The following is a 16,481-nucleotide window of genomic DNA, read 5'->3' on the forward strand; positions in this document are numbered from 1 at the left end:
CAAGGAACTGAATTCTGACAACCACCAGAATGAGCAGGAAGTGAATTCTCTCCCAGAGCGTCTGACAAAGAGCACAGCACTGCAGAGACCCAGAGAGGGAAGCAGGCAAGCCCACCTGCACCCCTGCCCCACAAGCTGTGTGGTGACAAATTGGTGCTGCTTTAGCCGCTGAGTTGGTGGTAAATTGTTCTGGCAGCAATAGACATCTCTCCTGTGATCCTCCTGACCAGCCATGAACACTGGGTTTCGGAATCACACTCCATCCACGAGGAAAGCCAGGCTCAGAGAAGGGTGAACATGTACAGGGTCACACTGGGACCCGGGGCAGAGCTGGGGACACCCCACATCTGCCTCCTGGCCCCAAGGGTCCTTCTCCCACCTCTATGCAACCTGCATCTCCTCCACCCTGCTTAGACGATCCTCAGAAGAAAGGTACACTCATATCCAACATCAACTCAAGACTCTAACAAAGGGAAGAAGCCACAGATGAGGACAGATGGAGAGAACCACCCCGTGTCCACCTGTAGGGCATACAGGGTCCCACCTGTGGGGCATCATATCCCACCTACAGGGAAAGGCTCTTTTCAGTCAGCAGCCTGCTCATTTCCAAGACAGGCACCCCACAAGGACAGCCAGAAGTGGGGCATCTTTTAAGGGCGTCCAAAGCAGGCAGTAACAACAAGCATTGACCTGCTGTCAGACACTTTCCAGAACCAAAGGGATATAATATAAATCCAGGTTCATGAGAGACAGGATCACAGAACGACCAAGAATCCAGTAGACTGTCAAGGCTCAAATTCAGCTCACCAGCTGTGACCTTGGGCACATGACTCCATCCCTATCAGCCTCGGTTTTCCTCACCTGTCAAATGGGGTCCCACCAGGTCGAGCCCATCTCCCACAGAGATGTGAAGATGAGTGAGCAGGACTGGGGACAGGCCCTGGCTGGTGTGGCTATCACTGTCCAGTGACTGCAGGGTGGCTCCTCTCCAATCCCCCACTGCAGTGACTCCCAGGCAAACAGCACAAATGATCAGTGTACAATATTCTGCACTTTCACCCGTGACCACAATACTCTAGGTCGGAAATCACATTAATCTACAAATAAGAGGAATATCTCCTTATTTTTTATTATCCCAATGTTTAACCAAACAGTAAAAAAATAATGGAGTTAATTTATCATGATTTGTCATGGATTATAGGAAAAGGCACAGACAGCAAAGCCATTAAAATAAAAATAGAAATCGAACATGCACCAAGCCTCGAGTGCAGGAGCGTCCCGGTTACCAGAACTAGAGTGAATTGGGGTCGTTAAGGGGATTTAGTCATGGGAAATGGAGAATGTGCGGTTCATACAGCTGTTTCGGACACTCGTAAGTGGAGAGACACAGTCCTTAGCCTGTATTAGAAACCTCATCCAGTGAAGAGAGTCTATTTTTAGTGTTTGCCCTCTGGGGGAGTGGCAATGAACTTAGGTCCAAATGTGCAATGTGCAGGGGGCAGGAAGTCTGTGCCGGCCTCCACGAGGCAGGATGACCACAGAGCAGGCCAGGGCAGGCCACCTGGAGGGAGGCTTGGATGGAGAAGGGCTACCAAGGGCCCCTGTCAGGTGACAGCACGAACACACAGGTTGGGTATTGAAGAAGACGTCCAGGCAGGCCTGCGCATTCCCATCTCCAGGTCTGCTTGTAGAAAAGGTGTGTAAATCATTGAAGACGGTCTAAAAATATGACATGTTTTCAGGAGGAAGAGCCAGCTTCCACCGCTGAGAGACTCATGCAAAGAGGCCACATGCCCACTTCCTGTAACTTGACAGAGATAATGCTGCTAAATTAGGAGATTCTTTTTGCTAAATGGCTTTCCTTTAGGGAGAAGTGAAAAGCTCAATGTCAGAGCGACAGTACTTGAAGAAACTCCTGTGAGCCGCAAGGAAGGGCCTCTGCACGGGGGTGAGGAGAGGAGGCCTCCCTGCCACCAACCCCACCTCCCCGCCATCGCCTCCTCATCATGCTCTCTGTTGGACACAGAGCTGACAGCACACCCATTAGGTGCCAGGCATGGGGTGCATTCCCTGCACGCAAAAATGCGCCAGTCACTGGGTTTACCTTTGGTGGAGCAGATGGATCATTAACGAGAGTGAACAGGGTGATTATTGTGCTGGGGGTCCCCATGACCACCCCCAGGTTGAGTGATTCACTAGGGGACTCACAGGAGTCAGCTGTAGCTGTACTCACAACTGTGATTTATAGCAGCAGCAGGCAAAGCACACCCAGCAAAGAAAAACGTGCCTGGGGCGAAATCTGCCAGAAACCAGTCACAAGCATCTGAGGGTCCCTCCCAGTGCAGTCACATTTTTGGTCACATCACCTCCAACCTCATATGTTCTTCTCGCAGTGTGGCTTTGCAGCCTCCCGCTGAGAGGTGGGTTCGTGCCGACCCTCACCCCGAGTCAGGGAAGACCGATTCTAAGGCAGAACGGGACTGCGATGTCCAAAGCCAGATCATAAGCGGTGACAGAACTTGAGTCTGTTTCTGTCGGGTTGCTCACTTCTGCACCTCAAGCTGCGCATGGAAAAGCCCGAGTGGAAAGGACCCGAGGCCCTGCTCACATTCCCAGCCGAGCTGTCAGGGGCTGAACTGTATTCCCCCTAATATGTATATGGTGAAGTTTTGATCCCCAGTGTCTCAGAATGCAATATTTGGAGAAGGCGTTTTTTAAAGGGGTGATTACATTAAAATGAGGCTGCTGAGGGGGTGGGGGGTGGGCAATCCAATCTGACTGGTGTCCTTATGCGAAGAAGAGATTTGGACAATAAGAGTTTACAGGGGGAAAAGCTCACCCCAGAATAGGGGGTGAGAGGCTTCACAGACGAGGTCTCACTGCTGGGCCTTGACAGATGGGTACACTCCACAGGAGGCCAGGAGCCTTCTGGCAGGAGGAGCAGCACAGGTGAAGGCCGGGGAGTGAAGGTGGAGGCCTGGCTTAGACGGAGCAGTAGGGGCTGGGAGCTGGAGGGCCTCCTAAGCCTCTGGTCAGAGCAGGGCTGTGCTGAGGCTGGCACGCTAGGTTGAGGGAGATCGCACACATACACTCATGCACGCACACTCATGCACACACTTGCTCATGCACACACTCATGTATGTAATACTCATGCACACACTTGCTCATATACACACTCACGCACACCTTCACACACACTCCTGCACAGCTTCACACCCTCACACACATGCATACACACACAGGCATGCACACTCCTGCACAGCCTCAACCCTCACACACACACACAATCATGCACACACAGGCACGTGCTCTCATCACAGCTTCACACCCTCACACACACAGTCATTCACACACAGGCACATACACACTCTTGCACAGCCTCACACATGCATACACACACACAATCAGGCACACACAGGCACACGCACTCATGTACATCCTCACACTCTCATGCACGTTCACACACACTTGTCCTTAAGGGCACCACCCAAGGCACTGAGGCACTGAGGCACGGAGGCACTGAGTTAGGGCTGCCCCGTTGCACACACGGGCACCAGTACGACACCTTCTTGCCCACTCGCTCACTTGTGTTTCCTTTGGCCCACACAGTTTGCGACTAAAATGCCTGGCACAGGAACCTTCCATAGAGAGCCCCCCGGTCTGGCCCACTTCGCAGTGTGAGGCCCAAGAGCTGCTGAATTCCCTCCAGGAAAGGCCTTCCACAGGTCCACGCATGAACCGTCCCTGGTGACTGGTGCACCTAAGTAGCTTTCCTGAAAATACTGTAATAACGCAAAATCGACATTGCTCCAGGTAATCTAGGCCACAAGGTCACCAGCTTCCAAAGGGCAACTCCCCCTGCCCAATGCAAAGCCCCCAACGCAAACTCCGGGCCAGCCCAGAGAGGGCCAGACCCCCGGTCCTCCCACCCCCACATCCCAGCCAGCCCCGGCCCAGGCTAGGAGTCCTATGCAAGGGATGTGTATCGTTGTTGTTTTCCTTAAAATAAACCGCTACCGAAGTTTGGTAGAAATCCCGAATCAGAGGAGGGTTCCGGGAAAGCCAGCGCCCTGGGCTTGTTAGGAGTCAGTCCGAGGCTGCTGGTGTAGGCGGGCACGCAGGGAGCCTCCCTCCTGGGGCCAGCCCTGGGAAAGCAGCCAGGCTACGAGAAGGAGCATCCAAATTTCTCCACACAGCTGGTCCCTGCTTGGGAAATGTACAGCCAATTGTCAATTGTATCAATAAAACCATGTAGGCTACCAGATCAGACCAATTTTTGCCCAAAACCTGCTCTGAGTTTTGGTTTGGAAGCCATGGTCCACTTCGCAGTTAGGGGTAAAGTAAATTGACTGGATCTGTCCCCACCCCCAGACCACCTTTCCTCCCTCTGCTCCCTCAGGGCTAGGCATCCCCACCAGAATCAACAGATCCCTGGGTTAAACCCAGTGACTCCTGTAATCCTTATTAAAACCCTGTATTCTACCTCATACTGTTCATTCACACACGTTATAGTAGATTAGAAAAATAAATGCAAAGAAAAAGCTATACAAGCCTCAAAAGGAAACGCAGAGGGATGTGTTTCTGAGCAGCCTTCCCGGTATGCCCCGGGCTGAGGACTTCTCAGGGTGCAGGACTTTCAGAGCTAAAACCAGGACCCTCCCTGCTACACTGAGAAAAGCTGTTCACTCGAAACTCGAGGCAGAAAAGGGTTTCTTAAGACACAAGAAGCAAAAACAAAGAAAAAGCTGGATACATTTTACCACATCAGAACTAAAAGCTTCTATTCAACCAAGAACACCATAAACAAAGTGAAAAGACACACAACAGACAGAACACGAATATTTGCAGCCCGCGGAGGATCGGGTTCCAGATCAGATTAATGGTGCTCACAAACCACTCAGAAACACACCAACGACCCCATGGAAAAAGAGCGCAAAGTAAATGAAGAGGCAACACTCAGAGAGTGAAATCTAAATGGCCAAGTCACATAAGAAAAACTCTCAAGCAATCAAGGCAATGCAAATTAAACAATGTAATTTTCGCTTCTCTGGAGGATTGGCAAAATTTCAGAATGTGAATGTATCAAGTGCTGGTGAGAGAAACGGGTACCTCCGACACTGCTATTGGGAGTGACACAGCCAGTATGGGAAACAGTCTGGCAATAGCAGCTTACATTTAAAATGCACTCATCCTAAGCCCCAGGAGTTCCATTCTTAGGATGTGCCTTATAGAGAAACGCTTGTACAGATGCACCCAGCGCCGCATGCAGGATGTCCCCTGCAGCACAGCCTGTGACAGGATCTGAGAAGGACCTCATGGCCATCGGTAGCAGAAAGGCGAAAACAGCCATGGAATATTCTAAAGCAATTAGACAGAACCTACGAAGCCAGATAAATCTCCAAGACACACTGCAGAGTGAAAACAGCTTCACAACGAGAAGTGCTGTGTGATGCCATTTCTTTAAAAAGCACATGCTTATGTCAAGAAAGTTTGGTGGGAAATGCCATGAATGGTAACAGTGGCTTCCCTGGGGAAGGGTGAAGGGTGGGGGGTGGGGGGAGGATTCATGTTCCAGAGGGATTTGAGCCTTATTTGCAATGTTTTCAATTTCTCACTTGGAGGATGTATTCATGACATACTAGTGTAATTAAATATATACGTGTATGTGTTTGAGGGAGTAATTTTTTTCCAGAAAAACTTATCCCCTGAGCTGGAGACCACATTATCCATTCATCCCATAAAATATTTATGGAGTCCCAACTACAGGCTAGGCTTTTGGTGACAGTCTCGCTCTGTCACCCAGGCTGGAGTGCAGTGGATCAATCTCGGCTCACTGCAAGCTCCACCTACTGGGTTCACGCCATTCTCCTGCCTCAGCCTCCCGAGTAGCTGGGACTACAGGCACCCGCCACCACGCCTAGCTAATTTTTTGCACTTTTAGTAGAGACAGGATTTCACTGTGTTAGCCAGGATGGTCTGAATCTCCTGACCTCATGATCTGCCAGCCTCAGCCTCCCATAGTGTTGGGATTACAGGCGTGAGCCACCGCGCCCAGCCTAGGCCATTTCTAAAGATTGAGGATCACTCCTTTCCCTTCAAACAAAAATGGAGCGATCAACTTAGTCATCAGCAAAGTTCACCAGCAGACAGCAGTCCTTAAAGTAATGGGGTGACAGCTGCGTGGGGATTTGGGCTAAGCGGTGAGAAAATGTGAGGCTCAGAGCAGGTGAAGGAGAAGCAGACCTGAGGGGCCACTGGCTGTGGGGAGGTGCTTGGTTCTCACAGGTGTGCCCTGAGCACCCTGCGGGGAAAGGAGAGAAACAAGATGTGTAGCCAGGTCACACCTCTCCCAGGGCCTTCTCGAGCTGCCGGGACATCATGACTCTGCCTTTTGCCTCCAAGCACACATTGGTCACAGGAAAGAAAACTGAAGGCTGCAGGGTGATTTGCAATGCACGGCGGGTTTTGCAGGTCAGGTGAGCACAGCTGTGGGGTTCTTGCACTGCCATGTGGGAGTTTGTGATCCCAGAACCCATCTCCTTCTGTGATCCTCCTGATTTCCTACTGGAAGTCTCAGGCTGGCTATGGCGGGGATGCCAGCTCCATTTCTGGACTGGAGGAGACAGCTAGGTCTCGGCCGTCCAGTCCTCCCCACTCCCTCGCTCCAGTAAGTGGTTCAAGGGCCAGCGATATGACCCAGCCTGAGTCCGGGACAGACAAGGAGAGGCTAGCTGGAGCTACAGACTCCCAGTTTCCTGAATTAACAGACGGCCCTTTTGCTTCTGTGTGTCTAGTCCATTTCAGTCACTTGCTACCAGAAAAGCCTGCTAAGTCCAGCTGGTTGTCATTAAGATTTCAAAAGAATTGGGCAACTCCAGACCCAATCTGGGTCTTCAGAGTTATTGCCTTCAGGGAGCCCTGCCCAGCCCCGACTCTGAGCTGAGCCAGGGAAACAAGGCATTAAATTTCAAACTGTCTTTTGCAGCCCCTAAAGCCACAACTTTTAATGAGCATCAGCTGGGACATGTCATGATATCATGGATCACGCCTTTCCCTTCAAAAAAAAAATTTTAATAGGAAAAAAAAACTCACTTAGTGCAGAAATAACCCACTGCGAGTCAGCGCTTCGAAATCAGACTTCGAAGTCTGGAAGAATGAGTGGTTAATTTGTTCCTAAATTAATGCAGCCCTGGCCCCAGAAATAGCACATTATCCCTTTAAGGGTGAGAGTTAAGATTCCCAAGCAAGCTCCAGGAAGTAGCCACACAAATCAGGGAAGCCGAGCTTCAGGTGGCAGCTGGACAGATCCTCCTGGTTCCAAAAGGAACAAAGTCAAAGGGACCTTCTCGAGGTCTGGCATCAGAGTGCTCAAAGAGTTGTGGGCACACAGCCTGGTTCTTCCTTGGGTGCTCGGACCCTTGCTCCAAACCAAAACTTGGCATTTGCACTGGGGTCCTATCTGACTCAACATTGAAATGCAACATTGAAACCAAGAAACCCAGCCACACTCTCTGCCTCAGCCCCCTCCCAAGTGACCTCCTTTAAGTGCCAGCGCCATTCTGATGAATCTCAGATTGCAACCTCCAGACCAACCACCGCCCCAAGCTCCAGACTCAGACGTGCGATGGCCCAGTGTACACAGCCCCTCCAAATCACCATGGTCAGCACGGAATGCGCGCTTCCTCTCCCAAACCTCCTCTCTCCATGGAAAGTGAAGGAACGCACTGCAGAAGCCTCCCACCAGTCTCCCTCCTCCCCCACCAAGCCTTCCACACCCCCATAAACAGCACCTCCATCCACCCAGTGCTCAGACCCCAAACCTACATGGCATCCTGGATTTAGGGTACCCAAGTCATGAGCAGGTCCTATCAGCCTCCTGTCCTCCAAGCAGCTGGCAACTCCCCTGCTGCCATAACCTCCAAATAAACCTGCGGCCACACAGCGGCCATGAGGAGCTTTCTCTCAGACACAGAGGGACATGCAATTCCTCAGCCTAGAACCTGCCATTGGCCTCGGGTTGCACATGTAAAACCCCTAGGGACTTATGATGGAGGCCAAGGCCCATGGGCCACCTCCCCAAACTCAGCTCCCTCCAGTCCCCTAGCTGATGGGCTTCCAGCCTCAACTACCCTCCTGTTCCCCAGTGCCATCAAGTGAATTCTCACCTCATGGCCTCCCTGCTCCCCGCAGCATCCCAGCATCTAGATCAGCGCCTGAAGCATTTTCAATGATGAATAATCATTTGCTGACCCACTGACAAAATATTCTGCTTTCTCCTTGGGGAAAGTGGGTCAGCAGTGGCTGAGCCCTGCCATCCATCCATCAAGGCCTAGACAGAGGCTGCAGAACTATTTTAAAAATGCCCAACGACTGAGGAGCACAAGGAACAGGTGAGGAGTTGCATAATCACTGCAGGCAGAACATGGGCTCCTGGTGGCCCTAAACACACTGCCAAGCTGCTGAAGGTTAAGACTGGGAACGCCCTTTCCCAAAATTCAACCCAGAATACGCCTCACTGTACTCAGTACTCATGCATTGCCAAAAACAGGGGTGCTTTGGGGGAGGACACTGACATTCGTGGACACCTACTCTGTGCAGGCAGTGGGGGAGGGGCTTCTGCCCCATTAGAGGGGGGCACCCTAGAGGGGCCCCATCTCCCTCTCTTTCCCAACTGCACCCTGGGAGCTCAGCACAGGGACTGGCGCTCAGTAGGTGCTCAATATTCCTGATGAGTGGATTCAGCTGCCCATCCTCTGTGCCTGGGCTAAGCTTCTGCCATGAGCTTCTCCTCCAAGGGCACCACAGAAGGCCTGGCAGAGAGTGGTCTCTCAAGTGTCCCCCAAATCCCCATGTCCCCCTTTCTCGACTTTGTGACTCCACGTATCCCTGTATCTCAGGGTTTCCCAACCCCAGCACTAGCCTGTGGACTACACCATTTATCGCCTCCGGGGGAAGGAGGGCTCCTGGCAGTGCAGGACACTTAGCAGTGTCCCTGGCTTCTGCCCACTGGGTGCCAGTGGCGTTCCCCCAGGTGTGACAACCAGAAATGTCTTCAAGGGAAGGCAGGATCAACCCGTTTCGGGGCACTGAAAGGAACCACTGATGGATCTAAACGAGCATTTCCCGAATGGCCTGATCCCAGAGTTTCCTGGTGCTTTAGTTAAAAACACAGATTCTCCCAGGAGATTGCAAGGGGCAGGCCTGGGTGGGGCCCCTGGAACAATCTGTAATATGTGCGCCTGGTATCCTCACCAAGGGCCAGTGAGGAAACACTGGCCTAGCTCTCCTCCACCGCATCCGAGTTCTGCCTGCTGGACACCTGGTACTCATGCACCCACGGCCACTGAGCACAGGCAACACTCTAGCCTTGTCACCAGGAGGCCTGAGGCCGCTCCCCATCCTCAACTCCTCTTCCCTGGCCCAGCTGGGGCCCTGGCCATTTTCTGGATTCCTCAGGCCCCTCTTCCTAGATCCCATCCCTTGAACTGCAGCTGGACCCTCTCCAGGGCCAGGTGTCTGCCCAGCAGGGGGCGAGGGGCCAGCCCCACATGGGTGGAGGCCAATGGCCCTCCCTGGGGAAGAAGAGTGAACAAGCGCAGAGCCCTCTCTTGGGTGGCCAGTGCTGTCCATATGATCCCAACTGCCGCCCCCAAGACACAGGTATTGGATCACCCCCATTTTACAGATGCAAAAACTGAGGCGCAGCAAGGTCAAATGCCATGCAAAAAGGTTCATGCAGCTGGCAGAGGGGAATTCCAAACCCCAGACTGCCGACCCCCACGCCAGCGCTTCTGACCCTGCCGGCACTGCCCTTGTTTAGGGAGAGACTCTGGTGACTTTGCTGCGGGGGAGCGGTAAGACTGAGACCCGGGGCGCCCACCTCTGTGGCTGGGGGCGCAGCGGGCATCCTGGCCACCCGCAACGGCCAAGGGCAAGGGATCCAGGAGGAGTCGTCCCCCAGCGCCTCGTGCCCGGCCGGGACCCCGGGCCCCACGTCCCGCGTCCCCTCCCCGCGGCGCGCGCTTACCTTGTGCAGGACCTCGGGCGGCGGCGGCGGCGTCCCGGGCCCCGAAGGCGCTCAGCAGCGAGCGCAGGGGCGCAGGACAGCGGGCGCGCCCCCCGCCACGGCCGCGCATCCCGCCGGAGGGCCGCGGAGCGCAGCCGGGGCCGCGGGGAGGCGCCGGTGGGGCGGGACCGGGACCAGGGCCGGGGGCGGCGCCGCCACGCGAGGCCGGCCCCTCCGCCGGGCGGGGGCTCCGAGGGGCGCCGCTGCGACCTTGACCCGCCCGGAGCTGCAGCCTGGCCCGGGGGAGCGGGAGCGGAGACCTCAGCGCCGCGCCCCGGGCCTTCCAGGGACGCCCTAGAAACGTTAAAGGGACAGCCGGGCGGGAGGTGTAGCCGCCGGTTCCCGGCGCTGTAAACGGGCAGCAGAGCTGGAGCCGCTGTGGGGCGGCGGGCGAGTCGCTTGGCCTCTCTGAGCCTCAGTGGTCTGGTGTGTAAAATGGGCTGGGGCTGAAGTGGGATGGGCCGAGACTGAGCCAGGCCTGGGGCTCCCTAAGTTGGAGACTCTTTGGCTGCCTTTAATGTAAGGGCGGTGGGAAGCACTGCTGCCTTTCGAATAAACCCCATGTATTTACCTTTTTTGCTATGAAACAAAACATTCGTATTTAGCTTAATGAGTGCTGCTTGGGGGACACCTTTGTAACCCCCAACCAGCTCCAGAACTAGAACTGTGCCGGCCCCGTCCCCTGACCCTCCCAGCGCCCTCTCACAAAATGCCCCGTCCACCCACCAGCACCTGGGCGTGAAGGGGTTGGGGTGACTCTTCGGAGGCCTCAGCAGCCTCTCCGGCCTTTGGGTTTTTGCAGCCACAGCCCTGCCCTTGAGGCAGGATCCTGGCCTGAGATGGACTGAGGGTCCCCATCAGCACCCACACAGCCACGTCCCCAGCAGAGTTCCAGGTAACCCTCCTCCTGACACTCAGGTCCTCAGAGTCCCAAAGGAACACCACTCCCCTCCTCCACCACCGAAGGCTTTCAAAGTGCTCTCTGCTAAGGGACTAGGAACCCCCGTTCCATCCCCCAGCAGCTCCCCCAGCAGGTGCAATCAGTGGGCCACACAGCTGCCAGTGCAGTGCTGGGACTGGGATGTAGCCAGGCCTCCCAGCCACCTGCCTCCTCCCTGGCAGCCTGCCTGCTTTCCACATCTCCTGCCCAGACTTCTCAGCCTCATCTTCAGAACTGCTTAACGGTGGTAACAGTCAGCAGCCAGCACCTGGTGGCACTGCACTGAGCATACATTCCCTGAACCTTTAGAAAACTCACGGAGGAGGGCGCTGTTACTGTGCCCACTTTACGGATGAGAAAATGCAAGCTCCGTGAAAGCTGGGACTTAGTCCACTGCTCCAATCCCCCTCCTACTTCATCCTGTTTGCTCCTCCATCAGCTCCTGGAGAGAGACACTATCATCATGGCCTCCTTTCTAGAGGAGGAAACTGAGGCTCAGAGAAGTGAAGTTACCTGCCTAGAAAGTGAGAAAGGTGCAGCGTCTGGATTCAACACCTGGCCAGTGTTGCGGTGCTTCCTTGCTCTGTGCCCAGCCCATTGGTTTGCCCTGGTGAACTTCTACCCAACCTTCAAGACCTGGCTTAAGTGTTTGCCTCTTTTCTGAAGCCTTTAATCCTTCAGTCTCCCTGCCTGTCTTCCCCAGGCCTTTGGCTCTCCCTTCCGCAGGCCCCAGCACTGTGTGCACTCTGCTGGGCATACACTGCATCCCACTGAGATTATTTGTCCACTCATCTGCCCTGCCCCTCACTGGGCTGGAATTTGAGAGGACAGGCATTGGTCCTGGTCACTCCGGGACCATGTGTTTTGCAGGCTTTGTCCCCTGCTGGGAATAGCATTTCCATTTCCTGCTGGAAGCCTCCTTCCCCACTCTGTGGACCCAGGGCCCCTCCCTAATTCCAGGGGAGGGCTCATGATTTAGTCCAACCAACCAGCATAGATCATCCACCTGACCTCAGAGACTGGGCCAGAGAAGTTGGTTCACAGAGGCACACATTTGGGACTTTGCTGGACTGGGAGGGAGAAGCCCATGTTATCCACTAGTCCTGAGAAGGACAGTCTGAACGTCCAGGGCTGTTACATGGCTCAGAATCAAAACAACACAGAAGAGGGAGGAGCCTGGACAGGGAGGTATCAGGGGCTGCTGGCATTGTCCGTGTGAGCAGCTGGTTCCAGCTGTGCCTGAAGGCAGCCCTATGGAGGACTGGAATTTTCAGTCCCACCCTCCTTGCCATTTCCTTTTCTCCCGAGCCTTGGTGGGGAAGAGGTCACTGAAGGAAAGAGTTAGGAGACAGAAATGTTAGCATGAAGACAAATCCAAGGCGTGCTAGGAAAGGTCTCTCTCTTTCTGCCGGCCCTGCCGCCTGTCCACAGGCCAGAGCCTTCGTGGCCCCTGATCTGTTTGCACATGGATCTATTGGTGACCTACAGAATGGGGCTTCACATGGCAGGTCTACACAGCCCTCTCAAGTACATACTACTAAAGATGCTCACTAACCCCGTCTGAGGCCAGCAGACACTGTTGGCCTCCTTAGGTGTGGCCTGGGTTGGGGTCCCTGGGCCTTTTGAACTCTGAGCAGGTTTATTCAGAAGAAGATGCAGAGGGGAAGATGAAGGCTAATCATTCATCCTCATTGAACACTTCCGACACGCCAGGCCCTGCACTAAACACTCCATCTGCTTTATCCCAGTTCATCTTCACAAAAATCTAAAGACAGCATTATTCATTATCCCTAAGAAAACTGAAGCTCTCAAAGGCTCCCTGAGGCCCTGCTGCTAATATTAGGACAAGCCAAGCTCCAGGCCTCGTAACTGGACTCCAGGACCTGTGCGCGTCACCAGAGCCACATCACCCCTGGGTGCTTCTAGGGCAGAGGACAGGCTGGCCAGGCCCAGCCCCTGCAAGGCATCCAGGAGGGCTGAAGGCCACCCCATCAGCTGCTCCCTTGAGCCCAGCAGGACCCTCAGGGCCAGCCCTGTGAGTAACATCCCTTCTTCGTGAGGACCCTCCAGGGTGTCCTGAATGTCCATGAGTTGGTCTGGGCCGTGGGAACACAGGCCAGCAGGAGCCCTGCTGAGAGGTTCCCCCTCGGCTGTAGGGCTGAAGTCTAGGACACAGCAAGGGCCATGAGGGACAAGGGGTATTGGTCTTTCCTGCAGCCACGTGCAGTGGGGCATCCACTTGGCTAAGCCACCTAGCCCCACGTTTGAGCGCCACTCACTCCAGGGACTCTTTCAGTTCCAATGGGCTGAAATCCAAGTCCTTCTGGCTGGAGCAGAAAAGGCACCCCTTGGCCACCAGAGAGACCAGGAGGAGGGGTGGTGACAGACATGGCTGAATCCAAGAGTTCCACTACCAAAGCTTCAAGGGACCACCTCCTTCCTTGGAGCTTCAGAGAAAGCCCCAAGCCAAGTGTGCTTGGACCTCCTCATAGCATCTCTCACCCAACACTGAACTGGTCCTTATCACTAAGGGATGGGAGCTACAGGTTAGCCAGGCTGGTGGCACGGAGGAGGATGGAAGTGGGGTAGGATCAGCTCACCTGAACCTCCTCTGCTGAGGCCCGGGGAGAGGAGGTTCTCCAAAAGCTGCTGTGGTGCAGCCGCCTAGAGAGGGGGAGAGCTTGGGGCAGAGCAGACACCAGGCTCTCCATGACACTGCGCTTCCAGGCCAGGCCAGCTCCTCATTCAGAGCCCGAGTGGGGGGAAATGGCCAGAATGACTGCGATGAGAACTGCCTGGGCAGGCACAGGGCCCCAGGCTCAGAAGGGCCCAGGCTTGGCTTCCTGCCCTACCGCCACCACCTTGCAGCTCTTCATAATTTTTGAATAAGGGAACTGTACTTTCATTTGCATTAGACCCCTGGCAAATCCCATAGCAGGTCATGGCTGTGAGTGACCTCCCTGGATACACACACCAACCCAACAGCAGTGACTTTCCAAGTTCACTGTCTCTGTCTATGCTGGGAGTTCCTTCAGCATCCTTATGACCTACAGGAACCAGCTGGGATAACTTCACAACTTTTTCCCTGCAGGCATGGGGTGAGGACTAGGGGTGATTTCCTATAAGCCTATAAAACCCGGTTGCCCTGCAATTTGTGGACAAGTAAGACTTGAGTTCATGGAACCCAGTGTATCTATATATGATACAGACCTCTGTGTGTACAACATCACAGCTCGGAATGGCCCAAAGCTTGCTTTCTCAGTGTTGGTTGGCAGTGCACCTGAGCTCCACAGGGTCACTAGGCTGCCTCAAGGATCAGTAAGAGTGCTGCAATTGATTGGCAATGTCTGATAAGGGCAAGGGCCAGCAGAGTGGGGTATGTGTGCTACATAGTTACCAATCTTTCTGCTGTCTGGGAGGAAATGAGGACTCTGCTCCTAAGAGCTAGAACACTTAAAGAACACATTGGGGTAAAGGCTGGCTATCACTGAGGGCAGAGACTGTGTGTAATCACCGTTCAAAATCCCCAGTACCACACAGACTTTGGTTCACGGTAGATGCTCAATAAACAATTAATAAAGAAAGATCTAAAAGGCACCACGAAGATGAGGTTTTACCATGAGACGATGAAAATGGTTTGGAACAGGTAGAAGTAGTGGGCGTACAGCATTGTGAATGTCCTAAATGCCACTGAATTGTTCACTTTAAAAGGGCTAATTTGGTGTTACACAAATATCACCTCAAATAATTATTTTTTTTTAAAAAAAAAAAGGAAAGGGTGGCTTATGCCTATAACCTCAGCTGCTCAGGAGGCTTCAAGCTTCAAGTCACTTGAAGCCGGGAGTTCAAGACCAGCCTGGGCAACATAGCGAGACCTCATCTCTACAAAAAATTTAAAAAGTAGTTGGGTTTGGTGGCGCAAGCCTGTGGTCCCAGCGACTCGGGAGGATCGCTTCAGCCCAGGAGTTTGAGGCTGCAGTGAGCCATGACGTGCCACTGCACTCCAGCCTGGGCAACAGAGCAAAACCCCATCACTAAAAATCATAAACACATAATTTTTTAAAAAAAGATAAAGGAAAGAAATCCTCCTTTAAAAAAAAGCCACTGTAAGTTACTCAGAGTGACTGGAATGATCCCATCTTCTTCATCGTCATCATTCCAGTACAGTGCAGTACAGTCTCTCCTTTTATCATAAAAATCCATGACACGTTTGCATTCTCTCCACACACACAAATTTTCCCTCCAAATCTTCCAGGAGCACTGATCCTAGAGGAGAAGACACTCAGCCCCTCTAGCAGCCCCTGGGCTGCACCCCGGGGGCCCCAGGACACAAGACACCCAGAACTGGGCCTGACCCCAGAAGAGTTCTCCATGAGCAGCCTGCTTCCCCTCATCCCAGGCTCCATCCCGCGTCCCTGCTCTTGTTCCTTTCTCTTTGCATCATCCCCGTCTCTCTGGGTCCCCGAGGTCGCAGCTGCTGCTGAATTTTGTGAATCGCTCTAAACTGCCTTAAATCCTCTTTGAGTCACGTGGCAGATATCCAGGAGCGACGGCTGTTCTTTCTGGGGCAGGCGCTGTGGGCTGTGGGCTGGGCTTGTCCTGGCAGCGTTTCCACCCTGCCTCAGGGACCCCTAACCCTGGGCTTCCTAGCATCTTATAGGAGGGGACACAGGTCCAAGGCCCCCCGGGCTGTGGGAGACGCCTTGCAAGGCCAGACCCTCTGCTGGGCTCTGCCTCCAGCTGTAGGATTCTCAACCGCTCTCTGCTTCGTCAGCGTGCTGACTGAGGTTAGGAGTCTGAGGGGTCCACTTCCCCCTGGGAAGCCAGGGGTGGGTTTCTGCATCAGCTCTGCCGGCAGGACGGGGAGTAACGGGCAGAAACCTTGGGTATTTATTTCCTGGAATCTGCAACCCAGGGAGGATCCAGACGCCCTCTAGTGGCCACTAGGACGGTGCAGGCGAGCCTGCCCAACTCTCCCCAATTCTGGTGGGCGGGAGGTGCCCCTGCTAGGGGTTATCTGATGTTGGGGCTGTGGTGAAAAGAGCCTGCAGCGGAGGGATGCAGGTGCTGGATCTCTTTGAGCTTTCTAAAATTCACCCAGTTTTTCATTCTAGTCAACATGTGTCTATATTCTTTTCATACACATCACTTTCTCACCAAATATTTAAGTAAAAATCAACGCTCTCGAAGATACGTGGTGTGTACCCAGGGGTTTCAAGGGCCACTTCCGAGCACCGCAGGGTACCCACCTGCAGCACGGCTCAGAGCCTCCTGTAAAGAGCTGTGGCCTGTGCCGGACAGGACTCTGCTCTACCCCCTCCCTGGTCCTGTCCCAGTTCCCCGTCCTTGCCCCGATGCCTCTCATTTCTCTGACAGTCCCCTGCTGAATTCAGGTGTGCGTCTACGCTGCTTTGAACCATCTTTGACACATTGTGAGACTATCCACAAATTGTTAAAAACAAATCGTCAGCATGT

General features: G+C 53.8%; 1 protein-coding gene across 2 annotated transcripts in view; it reads right to left on the reverse strand.

Moving 5' to 3' along the window:
• Positions 1–10,166, reverse strand: part of PHACTR3 (phosphatase and actin regulator 3) — a 272,059-nt gene extending 261,893 nt beyond the window's left edge. The window contains exon 1 of one of the 2 annotated variants that reach the window (XM_004090051.2): positions 10,028–10,166. In XM_004090051.2, the coding sequence (XP_004090099.1) occupies positions 10,028–10,136 (109 nt within the window). In that variant the 5' untranslated portion in view covers positions 10,137–10,166. Of the gene's footprint in view, positions 1–8,165; positions 8,448–10,027 lie in introns of those variants that run through there. The other variant, XM_030825450.1, reaches the window with a different exon arrangement.
• Positions 10,167–16,481: the final 6,315 nt, after the last annotated feature.

Source organism: Nomascus leucogenys, chromosome 13, assembly GCF_006542625.1.
Source record: "Nomascus leucogenys isolate Asia chromosome 13, Asia_NLE_v1, whole genome shotgun sequence".
Classification (NCBI taxonomy): domain Eukaryota; kingdom Metazoa; phylum Chordata; class Mammalia; order Primates; family Hylobatidae; genus Nomascus; species Nomascus leucogenys.